We start from the raw sequence: 23,218 nt of genomic DNA, 5'->3' as shown, positions 1-23,218 counted from the left end.
TTCAGCAGTGGACCCCACATGCGATCATCCTTGGCGCTGGCAGGGTCAATTGAGCGGGCTTTCAAGTGGAAGCCAGGGTGCCCCACCAAAATGTCCCTTTACAAGAACACCGACTTCTTGAGACCATCGCTCATGGACGCAGGAGGAGCAGGACACGATAGTTCTGATGACATCCAAACCCAAGTTTTTAAGACAACCCTTGCCGAAATAGAAACATTTCGAGAAAACCCTGAGGATTCTGCCGAGTCCCGCGACTGCTGCGTCATCTGCCTCGACTCCATCTCCGACCCTTGCGCCGCTCTCCCGTGCGGCCACACCCACTTCGACTTCCTCTGCCTCGTGAGCTGGTTACAGCAACACCCAAACTGCCCGTTATGTAAGGCAAACGTCTACAAAGTCCGCTGTGCGGACGCCCAGAAAACAGAAGCATTCTACCGCGTGCCCAACACCCCGAGGACTCGCGATGAACGAGATGAGGGGGCGGTAGACCAGAATACACTCCTCGACACAGCATCCCGAAGAAGATTCACATCTCACAATGGATTGCTGCGGGAAACACAGAGGAGGGGGCCGAGACCGCCACCCACCGTGGACGAAGCCATCCAGCGCCGCCGCGACGTCTACCAGTACCAGCTATACTCCCTACGTAAGAACACCCCTCCCCCCCCTCCAACCGAGCGAAACACCAACCAACCCCCCCTTCTCAGACATAGGATCCAACCGAATATCCCGCTACCGCCCTCCCCCAACGCCCGTACAGTTCGCCACGACACCACACCTGGTCTCACGCGCCCGCCTCTGGATCCGCCGCGAACTGCAGGCCTTCTCCTTCCTCTCCGAACCCCCCACCACCACTAATAACACCAATAACACCAATAACACCGCCAACACCAACGCCGAATTCCTCCTCGAATACATCATCGCCATCCTCAAGACAGTCGACCTCCAGGACAGCGCGGGCCAGGCCGAGACAATGCTAGCCGATTTCCTCGGCGGGGCGGCCGCGGCGCGCCTGTTCCTGCACGAGCTGCGCAGCTGGCTGCGCAGTCCCGCGGCGGGGCTGGCGGCGTGGGATCGCGAGGTGCAGTACCCCGCCCGCGAAGCGCGTGATCGTGATCGTGATCGTGGTCGTGGTCGTGGTAGTGCGGATGAGGGCGTCGAGGAGGGTGGTGACGATGACGATGATCGGGGTGGGGCTGGTGAGGATGGGCTGGGGGGGAGGTCGTGGCGGGATCGGGGAGGGGATCATTGGCGGGCTGGGGCCTATGTGGGAGAGGGAGGGAAGAGGAAGAGGAGGGAGGATGAGGTGGGTGAGGGGAGGGTTGACCGGCCGAGGAGGTGAATGAAAATGTGGCTGGTCGGGGAGGGCGGACGGTAAACTCCTGGCTCTCTGTATCCTACCTTTTGGTTTGAAGAGGCTGGGGGAAGGGCACGAACAAATGGAGGCGAAGGTGAAGGTGAAGGTTTAGACTACGATACCCCATTACTGATCTTACATATGAACTCTGTTCTATACATTTCTACTTCTCTTCTTAACCGTTCCCCTGTTCCATCAGGTGTAACAGCACGGCGGTCTGGGAATACTAACACCCCGGAAGCCATACTTCCCCTCGTCCCATTTCCCGGCCGGTTGATACCTCCTCGGAAGTAGCACCCTTTCTTCAGCCCACTACCGCCAACCGTTTGAACACGGACAGCCCAACAAATATCAAGCGAGCACATATAAACTTGACAGCACATTTAACAGAGGTCTACCTATTCTCTCTCTAGAACAAACTGATCGGATGTATTGTGCATGCGAAGCGCTCGGAGCCACAACCACGGCCAACGTCAAAGGCGGGCGCATATGGCGGGCCTCTTCATGGTCAACGACGTCGTATTCTTTCCACCTCGTACTCTCCACCTTTCCCCCTTCAGTACCTCTCTCTCTTCCCGTCCCTCTTTCATCTAAATCCATCGACTGATCAGGTGTCAGACCGCACGCCCGCTCGTGCTCCTTCACTCTGACATTACCGATACTTACAGCACCCCTGAGACACAAAGCCCCTACAACCCCAGTAGCAGCTTCCAAGCACATAATCGACAAGGAAACCAGGCAGAAGATTAAAAGTGGCTTGTAGCAAGACATGTGGATGCATCGCCGTTTCGCGCGTCAGAGACTTGTGGAAGGAATCTGCTGACACCGCGACAACCGCCCGTACAGTATAGATCATAAATTGCATGGCCGAGTGGGAGCTGCTCGAGAACTGCGGCCAGAGGAAAACTCGGAGTAGTATGTTGACCAGTACGGTATAGACGAAGCAGCACCAGAACGTAAGTCGACGCTCGAGAGGGGTGCAGCCGACGGCGGGGGGAGCCGATGGCGCGTTGTTGTCTTTGTTTTGGGTATCCATGGATTGATAGATTGGGTTTAGAATCTGCAGGAGTGTACAAGTAAGGTAGATGAGAAGTTGAAGAGGGGGGGCGGGGGGGGGGGTCAGGTTATCCATTAAGTGTGTGTATACTTGAAGGAGGGGGCTGTGTCGCTTGTCTGTACGATTTGTACGACTCTCACCACCGCCCCTTAAGCCACTGAAATTACTGGATGAGTTGAGTTGTCACGATTATCGGTAAAACCATTTGAGAAAGATCGACTTGGGATTCTTACAGTTATACGAACATCCATCCATTGTAGTGTAACCCTAACTAACCGGGTTGTAGCCCAGGCGTCAGACGACGATCCCGGACTCGAATAGGTATTTACAAGTACACTACACAAATCGTAGGAGCCCTCTTCAGACGGAACCTGAAAGCGGAAAGCCGGCAGCATGTTGGGTGGGATAATTACATGCCCTCAAACTCGCCGCCGAGGTCGTCCTCGTCCAGGTCGCCCTCCTGAATCTCCTTGGCCATCTCCCGCTCGCGCTCCCTAGCCTCTTGGGCATTCTTGAGTTCAAGACGGTGCTGGTTCATGGGGAACCTCATGGCCTGGCGAGTAGATTCTGGTTAGCAAGGGTGAAATCACAGCGATTTATAGAAACTAGCAGCCGGCCACATACCTTGACGCTCTCGTCGTGCAGGGCCAGACAAGCACGGATGCGGTCGTGGAACGCCTCGCCCGGCTCCCGTGTGGCGTACACATCACCAACCTCCTTGCTCTTCATGAACCCCCGCTCGCGGTCGAGCGTTGCCTCAATAACACCGTCACGGATCGCCTTGGCCACAATGTACTCGGCGCTCTCCTCGGAGCCCAGGTGCAAACGGATGCAGATGTCGCGCAGGGAGATACGGCTGTAGCTCAGGCTCATCATGCGGATGCCCGTCTTGATGACGTTCTGGCGGAGGCGCAGGATCAGCGTGTAGGTGCCGTCGCGGCGGAAGGTGTCCGCGTGCTCGGCGATGATGGTCTCAAAATCCCCCAAGTTGCCGACGCGGACCGCCTGGACGAGCAAAAAGTAGGGGTGCAGCGCCGTCTCCATGCTCGGCTGGCGGAAGGTCGCCCGGTCGGGGATGTCACCCATCAGGAGCTCCACAACAAGCAGCAGCTTGGTCGCGGTTTGGCTGAATCCTAGTGCGCACGCGCTCGAGGGTGCCTTCCGCGTCGCAGCCGTCAGGTGCTCGTGGGCCTCTGTGTAGCGGAGCTGGATGGCGCGGGTGCGGCCGAGGTAGTAGAGGAAACGAGCGACCTGGTTGTTTGCCGCATTCTCGGGGAACTGGGTGTGCGAGACCAAGAGGTCGGCTTGCGAGATGTGCGACGTGAGTAGGTAGTTCCGGAGGAGGAGAACGATGACGGTAGCTTGCGTGTCGACATCTTTGCGGAGAACGGCTGTCCTGAGTGCCGCAAGAAGCGTTGGCCGGATTCCCACGATCGGTGACTGAGGAGACGGCGGAAGGGGGGCGGTCTGCTCCGCAAACAACGAGTAGTAGAAGTACACCTTCGCAGAGAGGCTGTCGAGCGTGCGGCGGTTGACTGACCGGATCCGGTCGACCAGGTAGTGCGAAAACTCGAATCCTTTCTGGAGCTGTTGGCTGTCATGCAAGACGACTTGTGTGAGGATCCCGAGGAAGACGTCGACTTCGGGGATGACGTCCTTGGCTTCCTTCTTCACGCCGTTCTTGCCGGCAGCCTTCGGCTCGCTGTCAATTTCCATCTCCGGGCCGGGCTGCCGACCCAGGGATACGTCCGACTGGCCGATCGCCTCCAACATCTGCCTCGCAACATTGGCGCTAGCTGAGGATGACAGGTAGGTCTCTGAAATGGCTTGAGCAAGGATATCGGGAGTCAGGCGTTTCCGGATTGACGAGATGGACCGCAGGGCGCGCAGAGAGAATCTGGCGTCGAAGAGCGCAACGGCACGGTCTAGAAGGGCGAAATTGCTCTTGATATCTGTTTACATGGTCCCTGGTCAGTTTCGGCGGCCCCGAGCAGTAGATGGAGCCGGCATACCGTTGATGGTCTGGGCCACAGGGTCGACCTTGGCTTCCCCCTCAGCAGCCTTATCGGCGTCATCCATGGCGACGTCGCCCTCGGAATCATTCGGCGGCGGAACGGACGACTGTTTGGATGCTTTTGACGGCGGAACCACGACCGTCATCTCGTCATCGCCCTCCTTCTTGCTCGCCTTCTTCCCCTTGGGCTTGAGATCCTTGCCCCCGCGGTAGCCGCCGTTCTCGACGGGTTCCTTCTTATCAGGTGTCTTGCCGGGCATGTTGAGGACTGGTCTGTGCGGTAGGGATAATTCGGTGCGTATCCGGCGATGAGGAACGGGGGGGTGGTGATGGATAGCGCCGGGGCGATCGCGGAGCGCGCGGCGGCTTGTTGGCCCAGGTCAGACGGGCGACCCTCGCCTACCTTGGTTTGTTTGTTGGGGGGGATGCGGACGCTCAACGGTCGGCCAAGGCGTGCGGGAGAAGGAAAACTGGCTGGGGCGCAAGTGCAACGTACTACAGGCAGTCGAAATCACTATCGCCGTGGTGAATGGGGGTTTGTTGTGCTCGGGTCTGCGATGCAGGAATGGAAGGTTCGAAAAGCTCGAGGGCAAGTCGGAGATTGGGGAGGCAGTCGCCAAACGTGACACAACCCGGGAAGCCGCTGGTGCTGGGTGGAAGCTTGTCAAAGTACTGAGTTGCGCAAAAGTACCTTATATTTCCACATATTATGCGGGGTATTCCAGGTACAAGCTTGGGCCACGGTACCTGCTTAGCTGCACTGCACCAAAACCGATGCGCCTGCATGGAGAAGGCAGTGGTGCGGCTCGCCCCAAATGACCCACTTGGGCTGGCTGGATGCTTTGTGACGTTGTCGATTTGCTGCCTGTTGGGTCACAGCTTCTTGCGCTTTCTGCGCATTGCCCTCGACTCTCGGTCGCGGGACAGCGACCAGGACCTTGCAGAACCTCTAGGTTGTCCGGCCGTGGTGACAAACATCTCGCGCCGTCACCGCTTTCTTCTTAAATAAAACTTACAATAGCGCTATTCGTATTTGCCTATTGCTGATCGTTCGCACAACAGCCACACCACCCAACTTATTCAACGAGTCCTCATCGGGCGCCCTCAGCAGACTCGGGATGACCAACTGGCACGCGCCGGGAGGTTCTGTCCGCCTTGCAGCTGATTGGGTCGACACAGCCTTGTCTGTGCCCAAAAATACCGAAGCCTCAAACCATCTTGTTCCTGCGCCGCTCCCGCACCACAAACGGCTTCCCAAAGCGGTGCCAAGCCTTGTTCGAAAGGGCGAGGCGCTAAAAAGAGACGTCAAGCGAGGTGCCGGAACAGGACTACTACTTTCAGGACGGGCTCGGGACTCAGGACATGTGGAAAACCTCACAACAAACACCGAGATTTTATGAGCTGTGCTATTCCCTCTAAACGCGTAGAAATAAAAACCTAAGCTGAAAGGAATCAAGCAAACCATACTGCGATGATATCGCTCCAGGGCTTTAATCCTCCTCGTTCAGAACCGCTTGTCCATACGCCATATTCCCCAAGTGCAAATGAGATACCGGCTCAACCTCATATCCCGAGCCGGAGGCTTGTTACCTGTCCCATGCGCCGGCCCCGTAACCTCCACTCCCGTAAAAGCCGGGTTGTAAAGAAAGAAGAAAAAAGGAAACCAGATGATCTTTGTGGGGAAACAAATTACCCGTCACAGATCCCCCTTACCAGGGACAACCTTGGCGGCCTGCACGGCGCTCATTTTCTTTATCCATGAGCTGTTCGGCTGGACCTTGCGGACCGTCCGCAACTCCTCGCTTGAGTAACCAGGGATGCGGATGTTGTAAGTACGCTCCAGTACAAGCTGGATGTCGCGGATCTCCAGGACCTTGGAGCCTCGCTCCTTGGCGTTGCGGCATGCCTGGTGAAGGACATTGTCGACGAAGGAATCAGCCATGGTGAGGACAGACTGGGTCGCGTGTTAGTAAAAAAAGCACCGATTGCTGGGTACAAAGATAAGGCCAACTCACCTCCTCCACTTCGGGAGTCAACAGGTTGCCCTCCTGGCCTTCGGCCGTTCCACCGCAGACCTGACGCACGAGCTCGTCTAGCTTCTTCTTGTTGAGGATGCGTTCACCCTCGCCCTCAAGTTGGTAGGCAGGCGCCTTGTTCAACGGGGGCTGATTCATAACGCCACCTCCGATGCCACCGCCGCCACTATAGGTTGGGCGGCTGGTGTTGTTGCCAATCCCCCCAATGTTGGGGACGGGAACCGGCATTTGGGCAGCCTTCTCGTGGAGAGTTTTAGCGATTGGGAGTTTGGGCTGCAAGTTCAGCGTCGCTGTTTGCGCTTGCGGCGGGTGAGCGTGCGAGTGCCCTTGCTGCTGCTGCTGCTGCGCTGCGCCAATGACGCCGAGACCCGACGCCGGGTTGCTTCCGGGCCCGGTGGTGGGGGGCGCTGGGATCGCGCCGGGCCGTTGCGACGCCAGATTTACGGCAGCCGCGTGCGTAAGAGGGCGAATGCTGGTGTTCGCGGTCGTGGGCGTCGCCGACTGCGGGGTCTGCAGGCGCGCAGAATTCTGAGTCGGTGTCCCGGCCGATGGAATTCCACCCACAGATGTCGCAGCTGCGATAGCCGTATTGAGAGGTGCAGGAAGGGGTTGCGTGCCGGGTTCTATTTTGATCGGTGGGGCTGGATGCTGAAGTTGTTGGGGTTGTTGGGGTTGCGGTTGGGAAGTGGCAGGTTGTGCGGGAGGCGCCTGGGTGACCGGAGAGTGTTGCGCCTGTGCTGGTGTTGCCGGAGTTTGTGACTGGTGTTGTGGTGGTGGCGGTCCTTGCTGTGTGGGCAGCGCATTCGCCGCACCTGGCACGCGACCGGCGGCTAACTGCTGTTTTTTGGCAGCCTCAATGGCAGCATTGACAGTAGCAGTGGAGTTTTGCATCGAGTTTGCGGGAGCTGCGACCGGCGTCCCGTTGTTCAATCCCGAGCCAGGCTGGGTTACGCCTTGCGATCCTGCAGTTTGCGGGCGCGCTTGATTTGCGGCATTGGGGCCGGCGGCACCGTTCTGCGCCGGCCTCTGGTTGCCGCCGCCATACTGTTTCCGCACGAGGTTTGCGAACGAAATCGCCTCAGTGTACTGCTTTTGAAGTTGCGCCTTGCGTTCTTCTAGTTTTTTCCGCTCCTCGGGGGGCATGGACTGATTCTCATGTAGTGTCTGGTCGATGGACTTCGTCGTGCTGCGGGCGCTGTCCATCGAATACAAGGCCCTTGCGTATTTGCCTTTGATATCCTCCAGCCATTTCGCCTTGTCCTGGACGCCGTTCGGGGGTTGAAAGTGCATGTCGTTCAGATGGCTGACGATATGGGCGGGCATGCCCCTCGCTTGCTGCCCGGTTGCTGGTGGCTGAGAAGCGGGATTGCCCATGTTGCCTGAGGGTCCGGCGCCGCCTTGGGTAGTCGGAGGCGGTTGCGCGTGGGGCGTAGCTTGGGCTTGGCCCGGTTGCTGGATGGGCTGCGGCGGGCGTTGCTGCTGCTGCTGCTGCTGCTGTTGCTGTTGTTGTTGCTGCTGTTGTTGTTGCTGGTGCTGTTGTTGCTGTTGCTGTTGCTGCTGCTGTTGTTGCTGATGCTGTTGCTGTTGCTGTTGCTGCTGGTTCTGAACCTGGCTACGGCGCTGGTGAAGCTTGGCCACTAGCATCCGGCCGAACTCGGCAATTTTCTTCTTTGCGTCCTCCTGCTGGGTAGAGCCAGGAACAGCTGTGTCGTGCACTTTCCAGAGGCCGGCGAGACCTTTCTCGTACTTAACTTTCTCGTCCTCGCCGAGGAAATTGATACCCCGCATCATTTCCGGTCGATAGAGAGGGGGCACTTGCTGCCGGTTCGGTGCACCCGCGACCTGGGCATTCGGGGCGTTTGCCCGGCCTGCTAGGCCTTGTCCTGGTGCTGGGTTCATTTTGCCACTTCAGCTTTCGACGCGCCAACGGATGTTGAGGTTTGGGAATTCTCGTGCGATTTGGTGATGGGAACGTTCCCGGCCGTAACAAATCCGGACACAGAGGGTCTAAGTTGATCGATGTTCGATGCTCGACACTTTCGGGGGGTAGGTAGGTAGGCTGGGTCACTGTGGGTTACCACAGGCGCCGCGCGTGCGTGGGGCGTTTGTTTGCAATCAGGTCAATGGCGAATTTCCAGTACAATGGGACAGAAAGCCCGTTAGATTGAAAGCATCAGCTTTGAAAGCGTGGGATAATCCCCTGGGATTCGCGAGAGCTTTGAAATGCTGGGGCGTGGGAACTTGGGAAATGCGTGAGGTCTGTGTCAGGCCAGGCGCGGAATGTTGCTTGGAAGTTGACCGGCCCATTCCTTTCGCAACCAAGGGGAAGGCATCTGGCGAGCCCAGCCGTCGCGGGTTTTCCTGATTGGTCAGCCTTGCAACAGTCAGCATCCACCAACCTCATCGCCTCCCAGCCTTGTGCCCTCGGGCTCATGGTACCGAAGAGAAACGTGGATGGATGCCACATGACGTTGGTAGGTTGCCTAGGAAAATACCCAATTCCGTCTTACGGATAGGCGCCTTGGGATACCAGGTACATATACATCGCGACATTGCAAGACACCGTGAAGGAATCACCCTGTGCCAGATATATTGACCGAACATGGAACCGCCGTCTATAAAAACAGTCTATCCCGTCTTTGAGGTGCCGGGAGCAGGCTGCACAAGAAATTGGTCCACCTGTCCACTCCGAGATATCAACCACACCACCCTTTGCCCAAGCGCCACCGAGTCCCCAGCCCGAGGTATCATCAGCCATGAACGATGCAAAGGCCACGAGTCCAGCTATGGATGAGAGACGAATCACTCCGTCTCGCATCCCCGGCTGCTGTGGCGTTCCGTCCCGCCGGGAAACCGCAGATTTACTTCCCGCCTATCAGGAAAACCTTGACAAGAACAGAACCATTGGCGGGACAAAGCGGAAGCAAACGCTCGGCTGCTAGGAAACCGACCCTAAACCTGGGCTCCCTCCCTTCTTTCTATCGCCAGGGTCGCCATTATAAAGCTACATTGCACGGCATGAAACAGACGCCCGCCAAAGATGCCACCAGCACCCATCATACACGCACCAGATAGTTCGCTATAGTCGTTCTCGCAATTCGTTTTGGTTTATCGTCACGTCATCATCGTCGTCATCGTCGTCGTCAGCGTTGTTGGTATCGGTATCAAAAGGTAGTAGAGGGACGATGAAAAGGGAAATCGTGATCATGCCGGGCCAGGCCGGTCGCCCCAGTCAGGTCTCCACGGTAATGGCGATGTGGAGATGGAGTGGGTGCCCAGCGCTTAGCGCCGTCATGGAGAATCGACTTCCATGCTAACGTATTCATAATAAGGAAGCTCCCGCGCGAGTGACTCGCCGACCAGGATCTCATCCTCGCTCGAGCCCGGCTCGTCGAGCTCGTCGATTCTAGGCGCCAGAGGGTCCGAAAACTGCAGACTCCGCCGGTCACCGACTCTTCGGCGTAGGCGGCGTGCGCTGGAGCCGGCCTCCTCGGCGCCTAGGAATGACCGGATATCCTCACGGTCCGTATCGCTGCCAATGCTTTCACTGATGGTCCGCTTGCCGATGCTGCCCGATGTCATTCGTTTGTGTCGTGCTGCTGTACGCCGCTGGATCAGGAATTCCTGGTATTCGTGCTCGTCCAGGTCTGTCTCGTCAGAGTCGCTGCAGTTGAGGTTTCCGAGGTTGAACATCATTCTTTGGTCAATCTCTGGTCGGGTCCGCGACGTAGAGCGGCTTCGGTCCGACTCGGCGTACTCAATGGCGCAGGGCCGGACCACTCCAGGCCGCTCGTCGTCGCTGTCGCCAAAGTCGCTCAGCTCCTCAACGACAAACTCGGTAAACTCGGCCTGTGTCACAATGCGGCCTATCCTTGCCTCCGGCGCGAGTGGGGCCGGCGCAGGTCGCCGCTCTGTAGCCGCCGAAGGCGAGGGGATGGCCGCATTTCGAGGTTCCGAAGCCTCTGAGTCTGACGAATCTGACGACGGGGCGGACGATGAGCTAGTGGAGCGGGGGGAGAGTTGTTCGGGGCGAATCGCAGCGGAGTGGCCGAAGTTGAGTCCGTTGACCGCCTGTCGGGTCGACAGTGGCGGCGCCATTGGACGCGGATGAATCTGTGGCGGCCGTTCCCCAGGCCGGGGACTGCTCTTGCGGCCGAAAACGGGCGAGGCGGTCCTGGGTGTCTCCGGTGGTGACGACGGCCCCACGTTCTGAGATATTTTCGAATTTGTCGTCGTTGGCCACATGGTCTGCGACTTGTGCTGCAGCCCGGACGAATTCGGTTGGGCTTTGATTCCCAAATATGGCGTCGTTCCGCTGGGGGACCCTGCCGCGGGATCTTATCGATGGGCCCTTGTGAGTGTGGGGTAGACGGGATAAAATGGCGGGGAAGAGGGAGAGAAAATAATAAGAAGAAAAGAAAGAAAAGATTGTCCAGAAAGCGGGATCAAGGCGTCAGCACCCAAAGAATAAACCTCCAACGAGGAGAAGATATGGGGCTTCGGTTGGTTGTCATGATAATGTCGTGCAGAGTCTGGGTGCAGGTTGCGTGCAGCGCAGGTTGATTCCCGATATTGCGTTAGGGGAAAATCTGAGCAAAGGCGAGTCGACTAACTGAGTGCGATTGTGGGGGGGGGCGCGAGTCGTGTTGGGGGGCGAGGATGCTGCGCAGAATCGCTGGCTGATGCCACGGCTCAGATGCAGATGTGCGCCGTTGCGCGCGCGCTGCTGAGTGGAAGTCGCTGCGCAAGGAATGGCTGCCCGGGGCCTGGGTGCCGGCGGCGGCTCGTCGGGAGAGCGGGGTGGCCAACTACCTAGGCCCTCGTGACAGAGGTCGGGATAAAGTTAAGGTAGGACCAAGATGCGGTGGCTCTCCCCAGCGCCGTTTTTGTCATCTGTTAGTATTTTGGCGGAGAACTGGTTCTTTTTTTATTCTAGAAAGATGGGTTTGTGTCGTCCGAGCTCCGAGACTGGGCTACCTAATTTTCCAGAACTCCGGATCGCACTTGGGCACCGGACCGAAGATCCATCTTTTATCGTTTGGCTACTATTTCCCCCATACCTTTTGTGCAGGGTTTTCAAGCCCCGGACAACACAGGGACCGCGAGCGACCTCTCCGAGGTCAAATCGTGTTGGCCGGGCGTCGTTCGGAGGCGTAGCGGCAGCTTGGGCAGCAATGCTCCAGCAGACCCCCGAATTTTCCTGGATGAAGGCCGCAAGCGAGCGCGCTATGGATCGCGGAGCCTGTGAGAGCGACTCAACGCAAAAGCTGTCACGATGCGAAACCGGCGGTCGGCGCAAAGCGCCCGAGGATTTTATGGGTACCAGCTTCATGCTGTGCCAGGGCAGATCGTGGTGATGGTTGAGTTGTCCATCGCATCAGCAGTGCGCATCAGAGCAGAGAAGGGCCTGCGCGGAGTCTCTGGCGTCCCACAAAGGCCCGATGTTCATGATGAGCTACGACGAATCAGGGCCCCGGCTGCCACCGAAAAAGTCGGGGGCCTGGCTTATTTCTGGAGTTTTTCCTGCAGTAATCTGCTTCAGCGGCAACCATGCCCAATGGCTGGAAGAAGAAGCGGGATCCAAGAAGCAAGAGGTTGCATGGCTCCTGACACGCGGTAGGTGTTCGTTGCAAGGGGGGGATTCCGCAGATGCGCAGTCCCAAGGGCTGGGTGTTTCTAATCGTCGTCTCTCCACCAAGCGATTATTCGAAAAAATGGGCTGGACACCACAACCAATGCGTCTCAAAAGCAGCACGAGCTGTTCGTATCCCGATGTTCAATGATGCGATCTTGTGTGCACACATCGAAGGAGTGGTCATTGGGGCCCCCCGTGGGCAGACGGCAGACGAGAGGGCTGTTGTCCCAGCCACACCTAGGGAGGTATCTTGGCGGTGTCTCCCGAGTGCACCGCCACATTCAAGATGACAGCATACGGAATAACACACCACTGCTAGTGCTCGATTAAGTAGAAGTTGATTTCTTTTATCGGAGATTCTTGTGGAAATAAGAAACTTGGATCAGTGGGAGAAGACTGAAGAAACTAGGTGCCTACCGGATAGGGGTGATTCCTAAACGCCCACTGGTTGTATTACTGGTTTTATAGGAAATAAGAAACGAATCTTTTAGACTAGACATTTGGATATAACGAAGGCGGCGCCGAGGAATGGACGGCCGTCGACTAGAGGTGGTGGATAGAGGCAGGGAACTTAACGAAGCGGCTCTTCCATATTCGGAAACATACTCGGTATCTCATCCCTTAGGTCGGGTATTCATCAGGGGGTTCACCGCTAGGGCACTCTAGAATGATTTTGAATGTTTGATTGTACGATTAATCAATAGAAGACACATTCAGTTATTGTTTGCGTTCCTCACTGTCAATCATGTTCGTTTACAAGATTGCCCCTACAAGGAACCTCAAGTCAACGACGTGGTTTCAGGTTTTTGTTAGTCTCGAAGTGCCACATGCTAATTCCGTGGCTCGTTGACGTTCAAGTTGGTGTCATTCAACCCCAACCCGCAGAACATAAAGCCAACCCTAGCCGGCGTTTTGGCTGCTATCCCGCCATTCTGCTTCAACACCATCTGCTAGAACACGACACCCACCCCCTGTTCCCAGCCATGACGAAAGAATTAGCCACGCAGGATGAGGGGGTTACAGCACTCCTGAGTTTCGTGTATTCGGGTGCAATAGGGTCTCCTAAAGGGAAGGGTGTGGGTTATGCGCTGGCCAAAGAAACAGGGACCGCTTTCACTTGGGTAGCTGCTCTGGAGGATATCGAGGGTCCCCCAGCGCCCATCGATCGATACCTTATAACCTTCGACAGACAATCAAGAAAAGTTCTTCCGCCAAAACCTGTCGTGCTCCTCGAGCAAGAGCTCGCGGAAGCAATCCTTGCGGCCACGGGCTACCATATTGCCTCGTCAACGAGGTTCACCGATGGAGCGCTAAGCATCTCATACAAGATCACAGTCCAAGAAAGACCGGACATCGCCTATATCCTCCAGCTACGCCATCATGGCTCGGTAGCGTCCATGGACTCTTTCATGGAATTCGTTTCCACGACGGCCGACCCGCAGATATTGCCTTTGCCGCAGGTGTTTCCGATCCCCGGAGAGGTGGATCGGCAACTGGCGGCAGGAATGGGCCGACAAATCACTCGGTTCGTCCCGGGCATCATCGCATCCTCGATTTACTCACGGTTGTCCCACCAGGAGAAGCTTGTTCTCGTCCGAAAAATGGGACTTGCCTTCCAGGCCTGCTGGGAGATTGAGTTGCCAAAGCCTCGTCTCATTGGTGAGCTCATCGCACGCCCAGCTGAGGCCGGCCGAACTACCTTGGAGGTCGGGCCGGATCGGCACCACGGCCTAGGAGGCCCTTTCCATTCCGTCCGGGACTATCTTCGAGCCTACATCAGGTCGTCACTGGTGAGGCTCCAGAAGCAACAAGGGATCGAAGAGTACAAGGATAGTTTCCAACACCGCGTTGAGGAGTTTGTCGAAAACCGCCTCGACAAGAGCATTCCAGACGTTGTGGAAGACATTCCCATCGTAGCCGTCCATGCAGACATGGGCCTACACAATGTCATCGTGTCCGAGCAGGCACCGACCGAGATCCAAGCCTTCATCGACTGGGAGTTTGTTTCTAGTGCCCCATACGCCTCGCTGCACCGCATCATCGAGATGCTTTTCCGCAAGCCTGCACCCAATGGATTTGGCGCCGAGTACGATGGCGCGGGCGAGCTCCGGGACGCTTTCTGGAACGCCATCCCCGATTGGAAGCGATGCAATCAGAGCCAGGCGACACGCGTCTTTCTTGAGTGGTACAGGTTCGGCCTTTTTATGAAACCGGAATGGAGACCTGACGGGTTAACCCCCGAGGAGAAAGATGGCTATTGGAGAGAAAACATTCGGGTTGTGGAGGGCATTTTGGACAAGTACGCAGGCTAATTAAGGGGAATTCTTTTATTCGCGCCTTGAGAGAGATGGCGCTCTTTTGCCTGCCCGGGGGCGCAACCTCGTAGTGAGGTTGAGTACTGACCGAGGCATGTCGTTGCTTGGAAACTTTCAGATAGTCAAGTCGTTAAAAACAATCACGTGGGGTCGCGGGGCTCGATCTTCAATTTCCATGCCAAGACAATTAATGACGTGCACTCATGCTCCCCTCCACGGAGAGCAACGATCATCTTTCGAACCAAGACCGACATCGACAACTTTTAGTTAGAGTCGCCATCATGCCATTCTTATCTGCACATTTGGAGCAAATCTCCATATCATGTCAGGGTATTGATAGCCTCCCGTAAGGTCTCCCAAGCCATCGTACCCGACCGGGTCCCCCTATACTACCTAAGTAAACAAAACAACACGCATGCTAATCGCAAGACGCAAATAGCTTCCCACCCCCCAAAATCTTCACCAGCGCACTCCTCTCCAACCCCGACATCACCTCCCTCATCCGCGACACCGAAGCCCACGAGCGCGCCCTCTTCTCCGTCCCCGCCCCGCCCCCACCCCCACCAGCACCAACGACAACCCGGCAGAACCCAGACCCGGCCCCGCCCAAGCCCTCCTCGCGCCGCCAGACCGTCTTCAACGTCGCCGCCGGCGAGGTGACCACGGGCCCGCCGCCCAACTCCACCCGCACGGGACCGACCGCGCGCCGTAACACCGCCGTGGCGGCCGTCCTGGGCGGGGACCTCCACGCGCAGATCACCCGCCGCGGGGGGCAAGGGCAGGGGCAAGGGCAGGGACAAGGGCAGGGACAGGGACAGGGACAAGGCGGTGGTGGTGGTGATGTCGACATCGAGGTGCTGCTGCACGGGGCCGAGAAGCTGTGCGCCGTGTACCCGCTGCCCGGCGCGCTCGAGCGCATCCCCGCGCAGCGCCAGAAGTATGCGCAGCAGAGCGGTACGTTGGCGTACTATGAGGGGAAGGTGGCGGAGCAGCAGGGCGCGTTGGAGAGGGTGAATTTGGAGAGGGCTTGGGATGGGGATGGGGAGGAGGATGAGGATGATGGAGGGGGAGACGGGGAGGAGGGGTTGCTGGGCGAGGTGGGGATGACGGAGGAGGATCTGAGGCAGGAGGAGGCGGAGGTGAGGGCGTTGGAGAAGAAGAAGAGGGTGTTGCAGGCGCGGTTGAAGGCTATTGACAGTGATCTTGGCGGTTTGCTCGACATCTAGACAAAAGGCCGTAGCGCTTTATGGTCAAGTATGGAGATTCGACGAGGCTGGGTCTCGCGTGAGCTTGGGAGACGGACGGCAAGGTCAGTTCGTTCAGGGTTAGCAGCTCACACTTCCGGATGAGCTTTACTGACACCCGACGACGACTTCCTAGCCCGCGCAAACACTTCCAGGGACTCCTCCCTATTCTGGGCGCCCTCCACCCGGCATCCGCCATTTTATCGTGAAAGTCGGCGTGGCATGAATGCCATTACTACGCCCCTCTCTAACCTCGCAACCGGCCCCTGGCCACCCTTCCCCTGATTCAACCAGTCTTTGGTCTCGGCCTTAGCCAAGCCGGTCTTGTCGCCGATGGCGGTCGACGCTGCTAGGGACCTAATGCCGGAGGTCCCTTCCAAGTGGCCCTTGAAGAAAGTTGAGATGGAGAGGCTTTTGGCTAGGTAGACAAGCACCAGCCGGACCCTGCTTCAAGTTAGCATCGAGTGGGATGCCCGCTTCACAAGAAAGTTTAGCGGCCGGGACTAGCAAGGTTGAGATTGGACAATATATCCCACATGATTTAAATGTCGAAGTTGGAATGCTTAGGAGCTGCGACAACCGCAGCCAGCTACTCAATGGGGAGGAATGCTTCTGAGAACAGCGAATGGGAACATATTCTATTTGCAGTTGCGTCTCGCGCCTCTTATACCCTAGAGCTGACTTACATGGGAAACCGCGAATGGGGTCGAGAAGTAGCCAACCATGACCGAATCTATTTTTGAGATGATGCCGTTTGTGCAGTGCGCAACGGATTCATTGAATTAGGCTTGTAAGCCGGAACTTTGAGGAAGGCCCTGGGCAACGGAGGACCTAATCTACAAGCACACGGTATGTCCAGATTACAGGCGATGTTGATGGCGTCTTTCGCCAGGTGCTCTCTCGTAGGCGTGTGTCTGAATTGTTGCACCTAAATTTCAAAAATCGAAACCTGAAACAAACCAGTTCGCAATCAGGAACATGTCGGCGGGAATTTCAACATTTCAAGCCACGCAGTGAGGTGGTTGCTATGCAGGTGGGTGGGACGTTGCGCCCAGCTTGAAGGATCCGGGGTCTAGGCGAGGCGTGCGTCATGGATTGAGTTGGTCGCTTGTCGCACAGGGCGGGACCTGGCTGCGCCCCTCATCCGCCTGCCAAGACCCGCTGCCAGCGCTACCCTGAGGGGAATGCCCGGCCAACGAGCTGAAAGTAAATAAAAGTCGGTGGTTGGGACAACCACATCAGGGATACGACCAGTCGCACCTGCGCAGCCCACTCTTGGAAAATCGGATGGCGGGCTAGATCTCTGCGCCAGCTTCATTCCGTTTCTCCAGTTTCTCTTTTTTTGACAAACCACTCCAGCCACCGACATTCGTTGCGCAGATCAAGCTGTCGAGGAATTCCCAAGGTGAGTGCGCATTCCATTCCCCTCCTTCCATCCTTCCCACATGCTCTGCGTCGCACGTTCCTTACTTTCCCGCTCTTGCATTCCGTTGACCCTAACGCTTTGTGTCGCGCAGTTGTTCAGAACAGCCAGCCAAAGCCTGGCGCATAGGAAATTGGTGTGGTATCACCCATCATCCCATCACCCAAGCCACTACCCAACTGTCTACCGTCTGCTTGTCGAGAGCTTGACTACCCGCCAGTCGGCGGCACTCTCCTTAATCGTTTCTGTCTAGATCTTCTCGTTCCTCTCGAGCAGCCGACCGATCACCCGGTTCGCCGTTGTCGCAACTTGCCCTTGCCGAGCCGACGCGAGACCTTCCGACCGAGACGGGGAGGAACCGAGACACGGAAGAGGTTGCTAGCCGCATTCCAACGCAGCAGCAGCAGGAGGATCAGTGTCGCAAAGGGCCAGCCAGCCTTTCGGTACTACGACTTGCCATCGCAACTTACCACGAGCGCTGCCGCCGCCGGCGCAATCTAGCCCAGCCGTCGCTCCGAAGCTCGCGGAGGACCGGTGCGGGTTCTACGAGCGGCATTACACAGTCGGAAAGTAGACGAAGTACAGGCCCAATATGGCGACCAGATTCCAATTAGGGTGGTACCGTGAGTACACATTTCCCCGGGCGACGCATTCCCACCTGGCCAGGCTGCGCGCCGGAATGCGCGCAACCGATGAGACATTTCGGGACTAACACGCTCAATAGGATGGGTACCATTCCTGGGATATCACCATGTGTTGATGATCTTGATTGCGGTAGCGATAATATTGTTGTGTATGTCTCTTGTTCATCCTTCCCTATCGCGCCGTTACTGACCGCCCACCCTCCAGCGCTTCTCCTTGCCGGGTGCTCGTCTTCCTCACCCCTGATCCCCGATATCTTCCTCCTCTCGCTCTACTACCAGCGCTACACGGCCGTGCCCGACACAGCACAGGTTGACTACAACGTCAATAATGCGATTGCCAACATCGTGGGCGACGCGCGACTCCAAGCCCGCGTGGGCTTCTTTGGCATTTGCGTGAGCCCCGATGGCGGCTCGTGGCTATGCAGTAACAACGCGACGACGCTGGCAAACGAGGTGTCGTTCGAACAGGATCCTCTCAACCTCATCTGGCTCGCCAGCCAGTTTAAGGACATGATTGTCTTTCCCTACCTACTGTGAGCCCAAACCCCTCCCCTCTCAACCCCTCAAATCCGGCGGCGCTAACCATAAACCCAGCATCATCGCCATCATCTTCGCCTTCATCTGCCTGCTCCTGCTCGCCACCTTCCCCGGCTGGCACGAAGAGGAGGACAGCGAGGGCTCCGAGCGCGAGGTGAAGCCGTTCCCCTCGCGGCCCGTCAGCCAGGTCGCGCTAGCCATCATCTTCATCGCCTCCATCTTCGTCCTCGTATCCGTCCTCTGGCAACACACCGCCTCAGTCGCAGCCAGCATCATCGCCCAAGACTTAGCCAACGGGAGCGTCCTCTCGGGCGTGGGATCCTCCGCTATGGTTATGGGCTGGTTCAGTTTCACGCTGCTCATTATCGTCACCATCGGATTGTTGGTCATGATATTGAGTATGCAGGTGCTGGAGCATATTATGGATTGATGATGCTTTTTTGCGATCTCTATTAGGGGCTCCATAGGTGGGAGGACGGATGATGGAGATTGAGTTGTTTCGATTACGCCTACGCCATGCGACATGCATGCATGACTGGATGAGGACGATGGGGGGGTACGGTATCTACGACGTGGGGTGGTTGCCATTGAGTTGGGGCGCAACCGATATATCACGACTGGGTGGATGATGATGGATCGTGGGAACGGCGGTATGACACTGGGGTGGATAAGCTGTCATCTTTGCCGGGGTTGCGGTCAAACTCACGGCGACGGTCGCCGTCACGGCCGCGTCACGATTTGGGTGGACAGATTTGCTATTACGGGATATGTCGTTTTTTGTGGTTTATTTTTTCCCCTCACCCCCTTCCGCGATGTGTGCATATAATGGGGGGATGGAAGCAGGCATTGGATGGGGATATCTGGCTGTGTGGCCGTGTGGATGGTTTCTCGACAAAGGTACACACGGGCCTTGTATGGAAGACCTTGTTGTCGCGGTGTCGGTATATAGCGAGAAGCAAGCATAAATGGACTTGGAGTTTTGGCTTGGAATATGTTGTCATTAGTACATGTGTCCCAGAATGTAATTGAACCCCATGTTTCGGATTAGTAGCAGGCAATGATACTCTTCGAACTCACAACTGATGCCAATATAAACCACTCCCGTATATACTTGCGGGTATAACCGTCGGCGGCCCCTAAACAAACCAACCCAACAACGCCGTCGTTCGCCGTGCCAAAGCCATGATACTTGTGAACACTCGCGTCCCTCCTATGCAAATATGTGTCTCCGGCGAAAAGGAACCATGCTCTCTCCATTCCGAAATAAATAAATAAATAGACCCTTTCCCAACCCACCCAATCCAATCCCGTTGACATCCAAAAAGAGAGACCCAAAACCCAATACCAACCACCCAACAGCCAACGAAGCAACCATCACGTCGGCCGGCGGAAAGGATGCGCCTCGGTATTGAGCACCCACTCATCCAGGGACAGGACGTCGGGGGTCTCGAAGAGCAGGTAGAAGTACTTGAGGGTCTCGGCGAGCCAGAAGCTCTCCATGCTGTCCTCCATGTGGGCCGGGTCGCCGGGCTCCTTGGCGGTGACGTCGCGGATGGCGCTGTGGCCGGCCTCGGTGCGGGTGGCGCGCACGACGGCCTCGAACATGCGCCACCCTTTCTCCTGCCACGACGGGTCGCCCGTGATGCGGTACATGTACCAGACGGACTCGATCGCTTCTGGTCTGGTTGTGTAGCGGGGGGGGGTTAGTTATTGCGGATCGTCGGGGGGGGGGGGGGGGGGGGAAGGGATCTGATAGAGGCTGGGCTTACCTGAGAATGTACCGCCCATCCCTGACGTTGACGAAGCCAGACGGGATGTGCTCGTTCTTGATGCGCTCCTCGACGTATTCCTGGTGTGTGGCTGGCTTGCTCGGCGCGGGTGGTAGGACGAGCTCGTTTATGGGCTTTTGGTCCGAAGCATCTTCGCCGCTGGAGCTGGGGCCAAGGCTACTCTGCAGCTTCTTGGCCTTCTCCTCGGTGGAAGTGGCATCGGAGGAGACCTCGCGGTCCTCCAGGGTATCCCGCTTCTGGGGATTTGATGCTGCTACTGTGTCTTTCTCTTCCAATTCGGACACAGAGCCCTCGGATTGCTCCGGGAGCTTCGTCCGGGCCGCTTCGGCAGCAACCTTCATCTGGGCGTCCGCCTGGCGCTTCCGCTCCTCAGCGTGTTCCCGCAGCGCGTGCTCCTTCTTGAGTTCTTCCACTTCCTCCTTCCACTCGGCCAGCTTGACATAATACTCGGCCATCTGCGTCTCGCGCGACCCGGCCATGGTATCTAGAGCGGCATGCCACGCGGCCTGGTCATAGTGACAGTCGTTCCGATCTTTGCACGGGAAGAGATTCGCGTACTCGGGCATGACACCAGCGGGCATGGACTCGTATGCCCAAACACAGCCGTCCGCGAGCTTCTTTCCGATCTCGACATCCTCGGGACGGTCAAAAATCTTGCCACCAAGGCCAAACATACCGCCCAGGAAGCAGGTCAAGTGCGTGACCTCCCACTCGTAGCTCATCTTCTCGATGGTGCCGTCCGGGGTGTACCCCTTGGCGGAGAAGAGGATGTCCGGGTCGCCCTCCGCCATGGGACGGAAAAGAAGGTGTTCGTTCACACCATCGACGGTCTTCTCGTGCATAGTGCGGTACTTGTTCTCGAGTCCGCCCAACATGAGGTACTGCTTGGGGAAGTACTCGTACGTTGAGTCCTGGCTGCCGCCCATGCTGTACGAGCCGCTTCCTCCCCGGCCCGAGCCCACTAGTTCCTGAGGGACACACTCCCAGCCGTCGGGCAGTCCGTTTGGATCGGACGAGGCCAGATAGCTATTGGAAGAAGCATCTCGCTTTTGCGGTCCAGGGTGGAACCCTGTGTCGACCTCGGCGTCTGTGTCTGTAGGGTCCCCTGCATTCCGGACTTCGTATCCTCCCTCAGGGGCGCGCCGCAAATCATCATTGTCGGCCTGTCCCTGCGCGGGCTTACTGCTGCTCTCCACTTTAGGCGGCAAGGGGGCACTCTTGTTGCAGCCAGAAGCATCTAGGTGCTCGGGGAAAACGCCGGGGATGGCGGTGGCGTGCTCGCGGTTTTGGAGGTCCTCGAAGGCGTTCATGACGCGGGCGATCGCGTCATAATACTTGTGTTGACCGGTGAGCTGAGCTAGGCGGGTGAATTCCAAGCTCATAGAACCGAGTTCGGCCACACCGGAGTTAACGGATGCCCGTTTCGGGGCCTCGTTGTAAGAGGGCTTCCAGTGGTAGTAAAGGATGGGCAGGCGATTCGGCGTGTCGAAGACGCCCATAAGAATCTCGGCAAGTTCAACAGCCTTGTCCAACAGGATGCTGTATTTGGCGTCTTTGCCGGTCAAATCGTAGGCACCAACCATACCGCCTAGGTACCGGATGATGGTTTCAAAGACGGGTATATCACTCCGGTAGGGCGTCGTGGTGAAGTCGATGTCCCCGACGGCCTCCACGGCCTCGTCGAACTCATCCTTCATGCCCATGATCCAGAGTGTGTCCAACGAGTCGACCAGGGTTGCAGCCCAGCCACAGAAGGGGTCCTTGGACTTTTTGGTAACGGGGGTGAGCTCGTCGTGGGTCCAGGCGTACTTCTTGTAGCCAGACCAGGCGTGCTCGGCCTCGGCCTTGATCTTGGCCAGACGCTCATGACGCTGCTCCTTGGCGGCGGGCGATTCTTCGGCAAAAGCGAACTGCACCTGGGGAATAGACTTGGGCTTGCCGGTGGGAAGCGGTATGATTGATTCCTCGGGCACGGGGAACCACTCCTTAGGCTTCTTCCAGTGGATGACTGTAGAGGTAGCAGTAGGTTCGGGCTCCTGTATTCCAGCGTCCTCGTTTTGCTTCTGGTACCCGTCGTGGTTAGACGGCGGTTCCCTATCCGGCACAGTCGCCGCCTTGGTGGGCAGGCCGTAGCCCCCTTTCTCCCCGTCGGCCGTCTTGAGTTGATGAATCTTGATGGTGGGTTCCGGGTCCGGCAAAAGGGGTGGGACCGGAGGGGGGTTGTGCTGCGGTTTTTGCGGCCCGTCAGGGTCACGGTCGTGGCTATGGTCGTGATCGCGGTCGTGGTCATAGTCGTGGTCATGATCGTGGTCGTGATCGTGGTCGTGTTCTGGTTCCGGCACGGGCGGGGAGTCTGGTCCTGTCTGTGTATTGGTACCCGTCTTGCCGTGCCATATCTCCCTCGAGTGATCCCATTGTGAATTCTTGGAGACGTGGTAGAGCAGCACGGTAATGACAAAGGCGCAGACCAGCAGCACGCGGTATCGTCTGAGGCGGAGCATGTTGGCGGCGGTTGGCTTGGTCGCGGGGAGCCAATGCCCGGGAGGAGCTCTCGTGTAGGTTGGGGGGTTGGTGTCGAAGTATCGAGGGGTATCAAGGTATCGTTCTCAACCTTGACCACGGCTAGCTCTCGACTGGCATGGCTGGGGTGCTGTTGATCGGCGTTTTCGCAGGAAAACAGGACGCTGGAGATTGCTGCGACAGCGCTCAAAAAGATCAACACAACATGGAGAGCAAAAAAAAAAAAAAACTGAAAAAAAAGACCAAAACCGAAGCAAGCAAAGCACAACCAACCAAGCTACGAAGTACTACTAACGCTCAACAAGGGAGGACGGACGGAAGCAATGGCAACTGCAAAAATAGCCAAGCCGGGGGGGGGAAAAAGGACCGCCGGGGGCAAGAAGACATGGCTTAATGGATCCGCGCCAAGACGATCTGTGCCGTCTGTCCCACATCCCACCTCATGTTGGTTGGAGTGGTGGGAATCAAGTCTTGGCACGGATGCAGGAGAGCGAGCGACAGTTGTCAATGTCGGCTTGTCAACTTGCGGGAAGGCGTCCTCACGTCCTGATCCAACAGGTAACCGTCATTTCTCGAGGCACGGCAGTGGCGGACAAGGAAAGGGAACAGCTCGCCCTACTCGACACTCGGGAGTGACGGGATACGG

At 57.3% G+C, this 23,218-nt stretch overlaps 9 protein-coding genes across 9 annotated transcripts; 4 read left to right on the top strand and 5 right to left on the bottom strand.

Moving 5' to 3' along the window:
* Positions 1 to 132: 132 nt before the first annotated feature.
* On the top strand, positions 133 to 1,342 carry B0H64DRAFT_420829 (uncharacterized protein; the record flags this gene model as incomplete). Its single annotated transcript, XM_062805491.1, has 2 exons — positions 133 to 646; positions 708 to 1,342. 2 exons carry the CDS (start codon positions 133 to 135, stop codon positions 1,340 to 1,342), a joined length of 1,149 nt encoding a protein of 382 aa, XP_062654152.1.
* A 381-nt stretch (positions 1,343 to 1,723) lies between these two features.
* On the bottom strand, positions 1,724 to 2,723 carry B0H64DRAFT_411751 (uncharacterized protein). Its single transcript, XM_062804876.1, has 2 exons — positions 2,648 to 2,723; positions 1,724 to 2,580 (listed from the first exon to the last, which is right to left on the bottom strand). Exon 2 carries the CDS (start codon positions 2,391 to 2,393, stop codon positions 2,010 to 2,012), a length of 384 nt encoding a protein of 127 aa, XP_062654151.1. The 5' UTR covers positions 2,394 to 2,580; positions 2,648 to 2,723; the 3' UTR covers positions 1,724 to 2,009.
* B0H64DRAFT_411750 (proteasome regulatory subunit C-terminal-domain-containing protein) lies at positions 2,634 to 5,012 on the bottom strand. Its single transcript, XM_062804875.1, has 3 exons — positions 4,427 to 5,012; positions 3,039 to 4,366; positions 2,634 to 2,967 (listed from the first exon to the last, which is right to left on the bottom strand). Exons 1-3 carry the CDS (start codon positions 4,686 to 4,688, stop codon positions 2,824 to 2,826), a joined length of 1,734 nt encoding a protein of 577 aa, XP_062654150.1. The 5' UTR covers positions 4,689 to 5,012; the 3' UTR covers positions 2,634 to 2,823.
* Positions 5,013 to 5,819: 807 nt separating this feature from the next.
* On the bottom strand, positions 5,820 to 8,255 carry B0H64DRAFT_349974 (transcription initiation factor TFIID subunit A-domain-containing protein; the record flags this gene model as incomplete). Its single annotated transcript, XM_062801418.1, has 3 exons — positions 5,820 to 6,382; positions 6,444 to 8,024; positions 8,073 to 8,255. The coding sequence occupies 3 exons, from the start codon at positions 8,253 to 8,255 to the stop codon at positions 6,125 to 6,127; spliced, it is 2,022 nt and encodes a 673-aa protein (XP_062654149.1). The 3' UTR covers positions 5,820 to 6,124.
* A 1,500-nt stretch (positions 8,256 to 9,755) lies between these two features.
* B0H64DRAFT_331613 (uncharacterized protein) lies at positions 9,756 to 10,709 on the bottom strand (the record flags this gene model as incomplete). Its single annotated transcript, XM_062801012.1, has 1 exon — positions 9,756 to 10,709. The coding sequence occupies one exon, from the start codon at positions 10,707 to 10,709 to the stop codon at positions 9,756 to 9,758; it is 954 nt and encodes a 317-aa protein (XP_062654148.1).
* A 307-nt stretch (positions 10,710 to 11,016) lies between these two features.
* B0H64DRAFT_53278 (uncharacterized protein) lies at positions 11,017 to 11,967 on the top strand. The gene has a single exon (XM_062808390.1). The coding sequence runs from the start codon at positions 11,324 to 11,326 to the stop codon at positions 11,819 to 11,821; it is 498 nt and encodes a 165-aa protein (XP_062654147.1). The 5' UTR covers positions 11,017 to 11,323; the 3' UTR covers positions 11,822 to 11,967.
* A 1,115-nt stretch (positions 11,968 to 13,082) lies between these two features.
* B0H64DRAFT_446938 (DASH complex subunit Spc34-domain-containing protein) lies at positions 13,083 to 15,640 on the top strand (the record flags this gene model as incomplete). Its single annotated transcript, XM_062806962.1, has 2 exons — positions 13,083 to 14,398; positions 14,854 to 15,640. The coding sequence occupies 2 exons, from the start codon at positions 13,083 to 13,085 to the stop codon at positions 15,638 to 15,640; spliced, it is 2,103 nt and encodes a 700-aa protein (XP_062654146.1).
* A 1,766-nt stretch (positions 15,641 to 17,406) lies between these two features.
* Positions 17,407 to 18,890, top strand: B0H64DRAFT_53221 (Ca2+ regulator and membrane fusion protein Fig1-domain-containing protein). Its single transcript, XM_062808389.1, has 4 exons — positions 17,407 to 17,704; positions 17,806 to 17,874; positions 17,931 to 18,258; positions 18,320 to 18,890. Exons 1-4 carry the CDS (start codon positions 17,674 to 17,676, stop codon positions 18,690 to 18,692), a joined length of 801 nt encoding a protein of 266 aa, XP_062654145.1. The 5' UTR covers positions 17,407 to 17,673; the 3' UTR covers positions 18,693 to 18,890.
* Positions 18,891 to 19,254: 364 nt separating this feature from the next.
* B0H64DRAFT_411742 (glycosyl hydrolase family 47-domain-containing protein) lies at positions 19,255 to 22,895 on the bottom strand. The gene is made up of 2 exons (XM_062804874.1): positions 20,032 to 22,895; positions 19,255 to 19,943 (listed from the first exon to the last, which is right to left on the bottom strand). The coding sequence occupies exons 1-2, from the start codon at positions 22,551 to 22,553 to the stop codon at positions 19,637 to 19,639; spliced, it is 2,829 nt and encodes a 942-aa protein (XP_062654144.1). The 5' UTR covers positions 22,554 to 22,895; the 3' UTR covers positions 19,255 to 19,636.
* Positions 22,896 to 23,218: the final 323 nt, after the last annotated feature.

The sequence above is a fragment of the Chaetomium fimeti genome (assembly GCF_033439085.1).
Source record: "Chaetomium fimeti strain CBS 168.71 chromosome Unknown B0H64scaffold_12, whole genome shotgun sequence".
Lineage (NCBI taxonomy): Eukaryota > Fungi > Ascomycota > Sordariomycetes > Sordariales > Chaetomiaceae > Chaetomium > Chaetomium fimeti.
This window is presented reverse-complemented; position numbering and strand designations above follow the sequence as displayed.

Coding starts and splice junctions, on each gene's coding strand:
- B0H64DRAFT_411751 (XM_062804876.1), bottom strand. CDS start 2,393: ATGGATACCCAAAACAAAGACAACAACGCGCCATCGGCTCCCCCCGCC.
- B0H64DRAFT_411750 (XM_062804875.1), bottom strand. CDS start 4,688: ATGCCCGGCAAGACACCTGATAAGAAGGAACCCGTCGAGAACGGCGGC. Junction 4,367..4,426: donor TGTGGCCCAGACCATCAACG/GTATGCCGGCTC, acceptor CCATGTAAACAG/ATATCAAGAGCAATTTCGCC. Junction 2,968..3,038: donor TGCACGACGAGAGCGTCAAG/GTATGTGGCCGG, acceptor TCTACTCGCCAG/GCCATGAGGTTCCCCATGAA.
- B0H64DRAFT_53278 (XM_062808390.1), top strand. CDS start 11,324: ATGCGGTGGCTCTCCCCAGCGCCGTTTTTGTCATCTGTTAGTATTTTG.
- B0H64DRAFT_53221 (XM_062808389.1), top strand. CDS start 17,674: ATGGCGACCAGATTCCAATTAGGGTGGTACC. Junction 17,705..17,805: donor ATTCCAATTAGGGTGGTACC/GTGAGTACACAT, acceptor CACGCTCAATAG/GATGGGTACCATTCCTGGGA. Junction 17,875..17,930: donor GGTAGCGATAATATTGTTGT/GTATGTCTCTTG, acceptor CCCACCCTCCAG/CGCTTCTCCTTGCCGGGTGC.
- B0H64DRAFT_411742 (XM_062804874.1), bottom strand. CDS start 22,553: ATGCTCCGCCTCAGACGATACCGCGTGCTGCTGGTCTGCGCCTTTGTC. Junction 19,944..20,031: donor GATGGGCGGTACATTCTCAG/GTAAGCCCAGCC, acceptor CTACACAACCAG/ACCAGAAGCGATCGAGTCCG.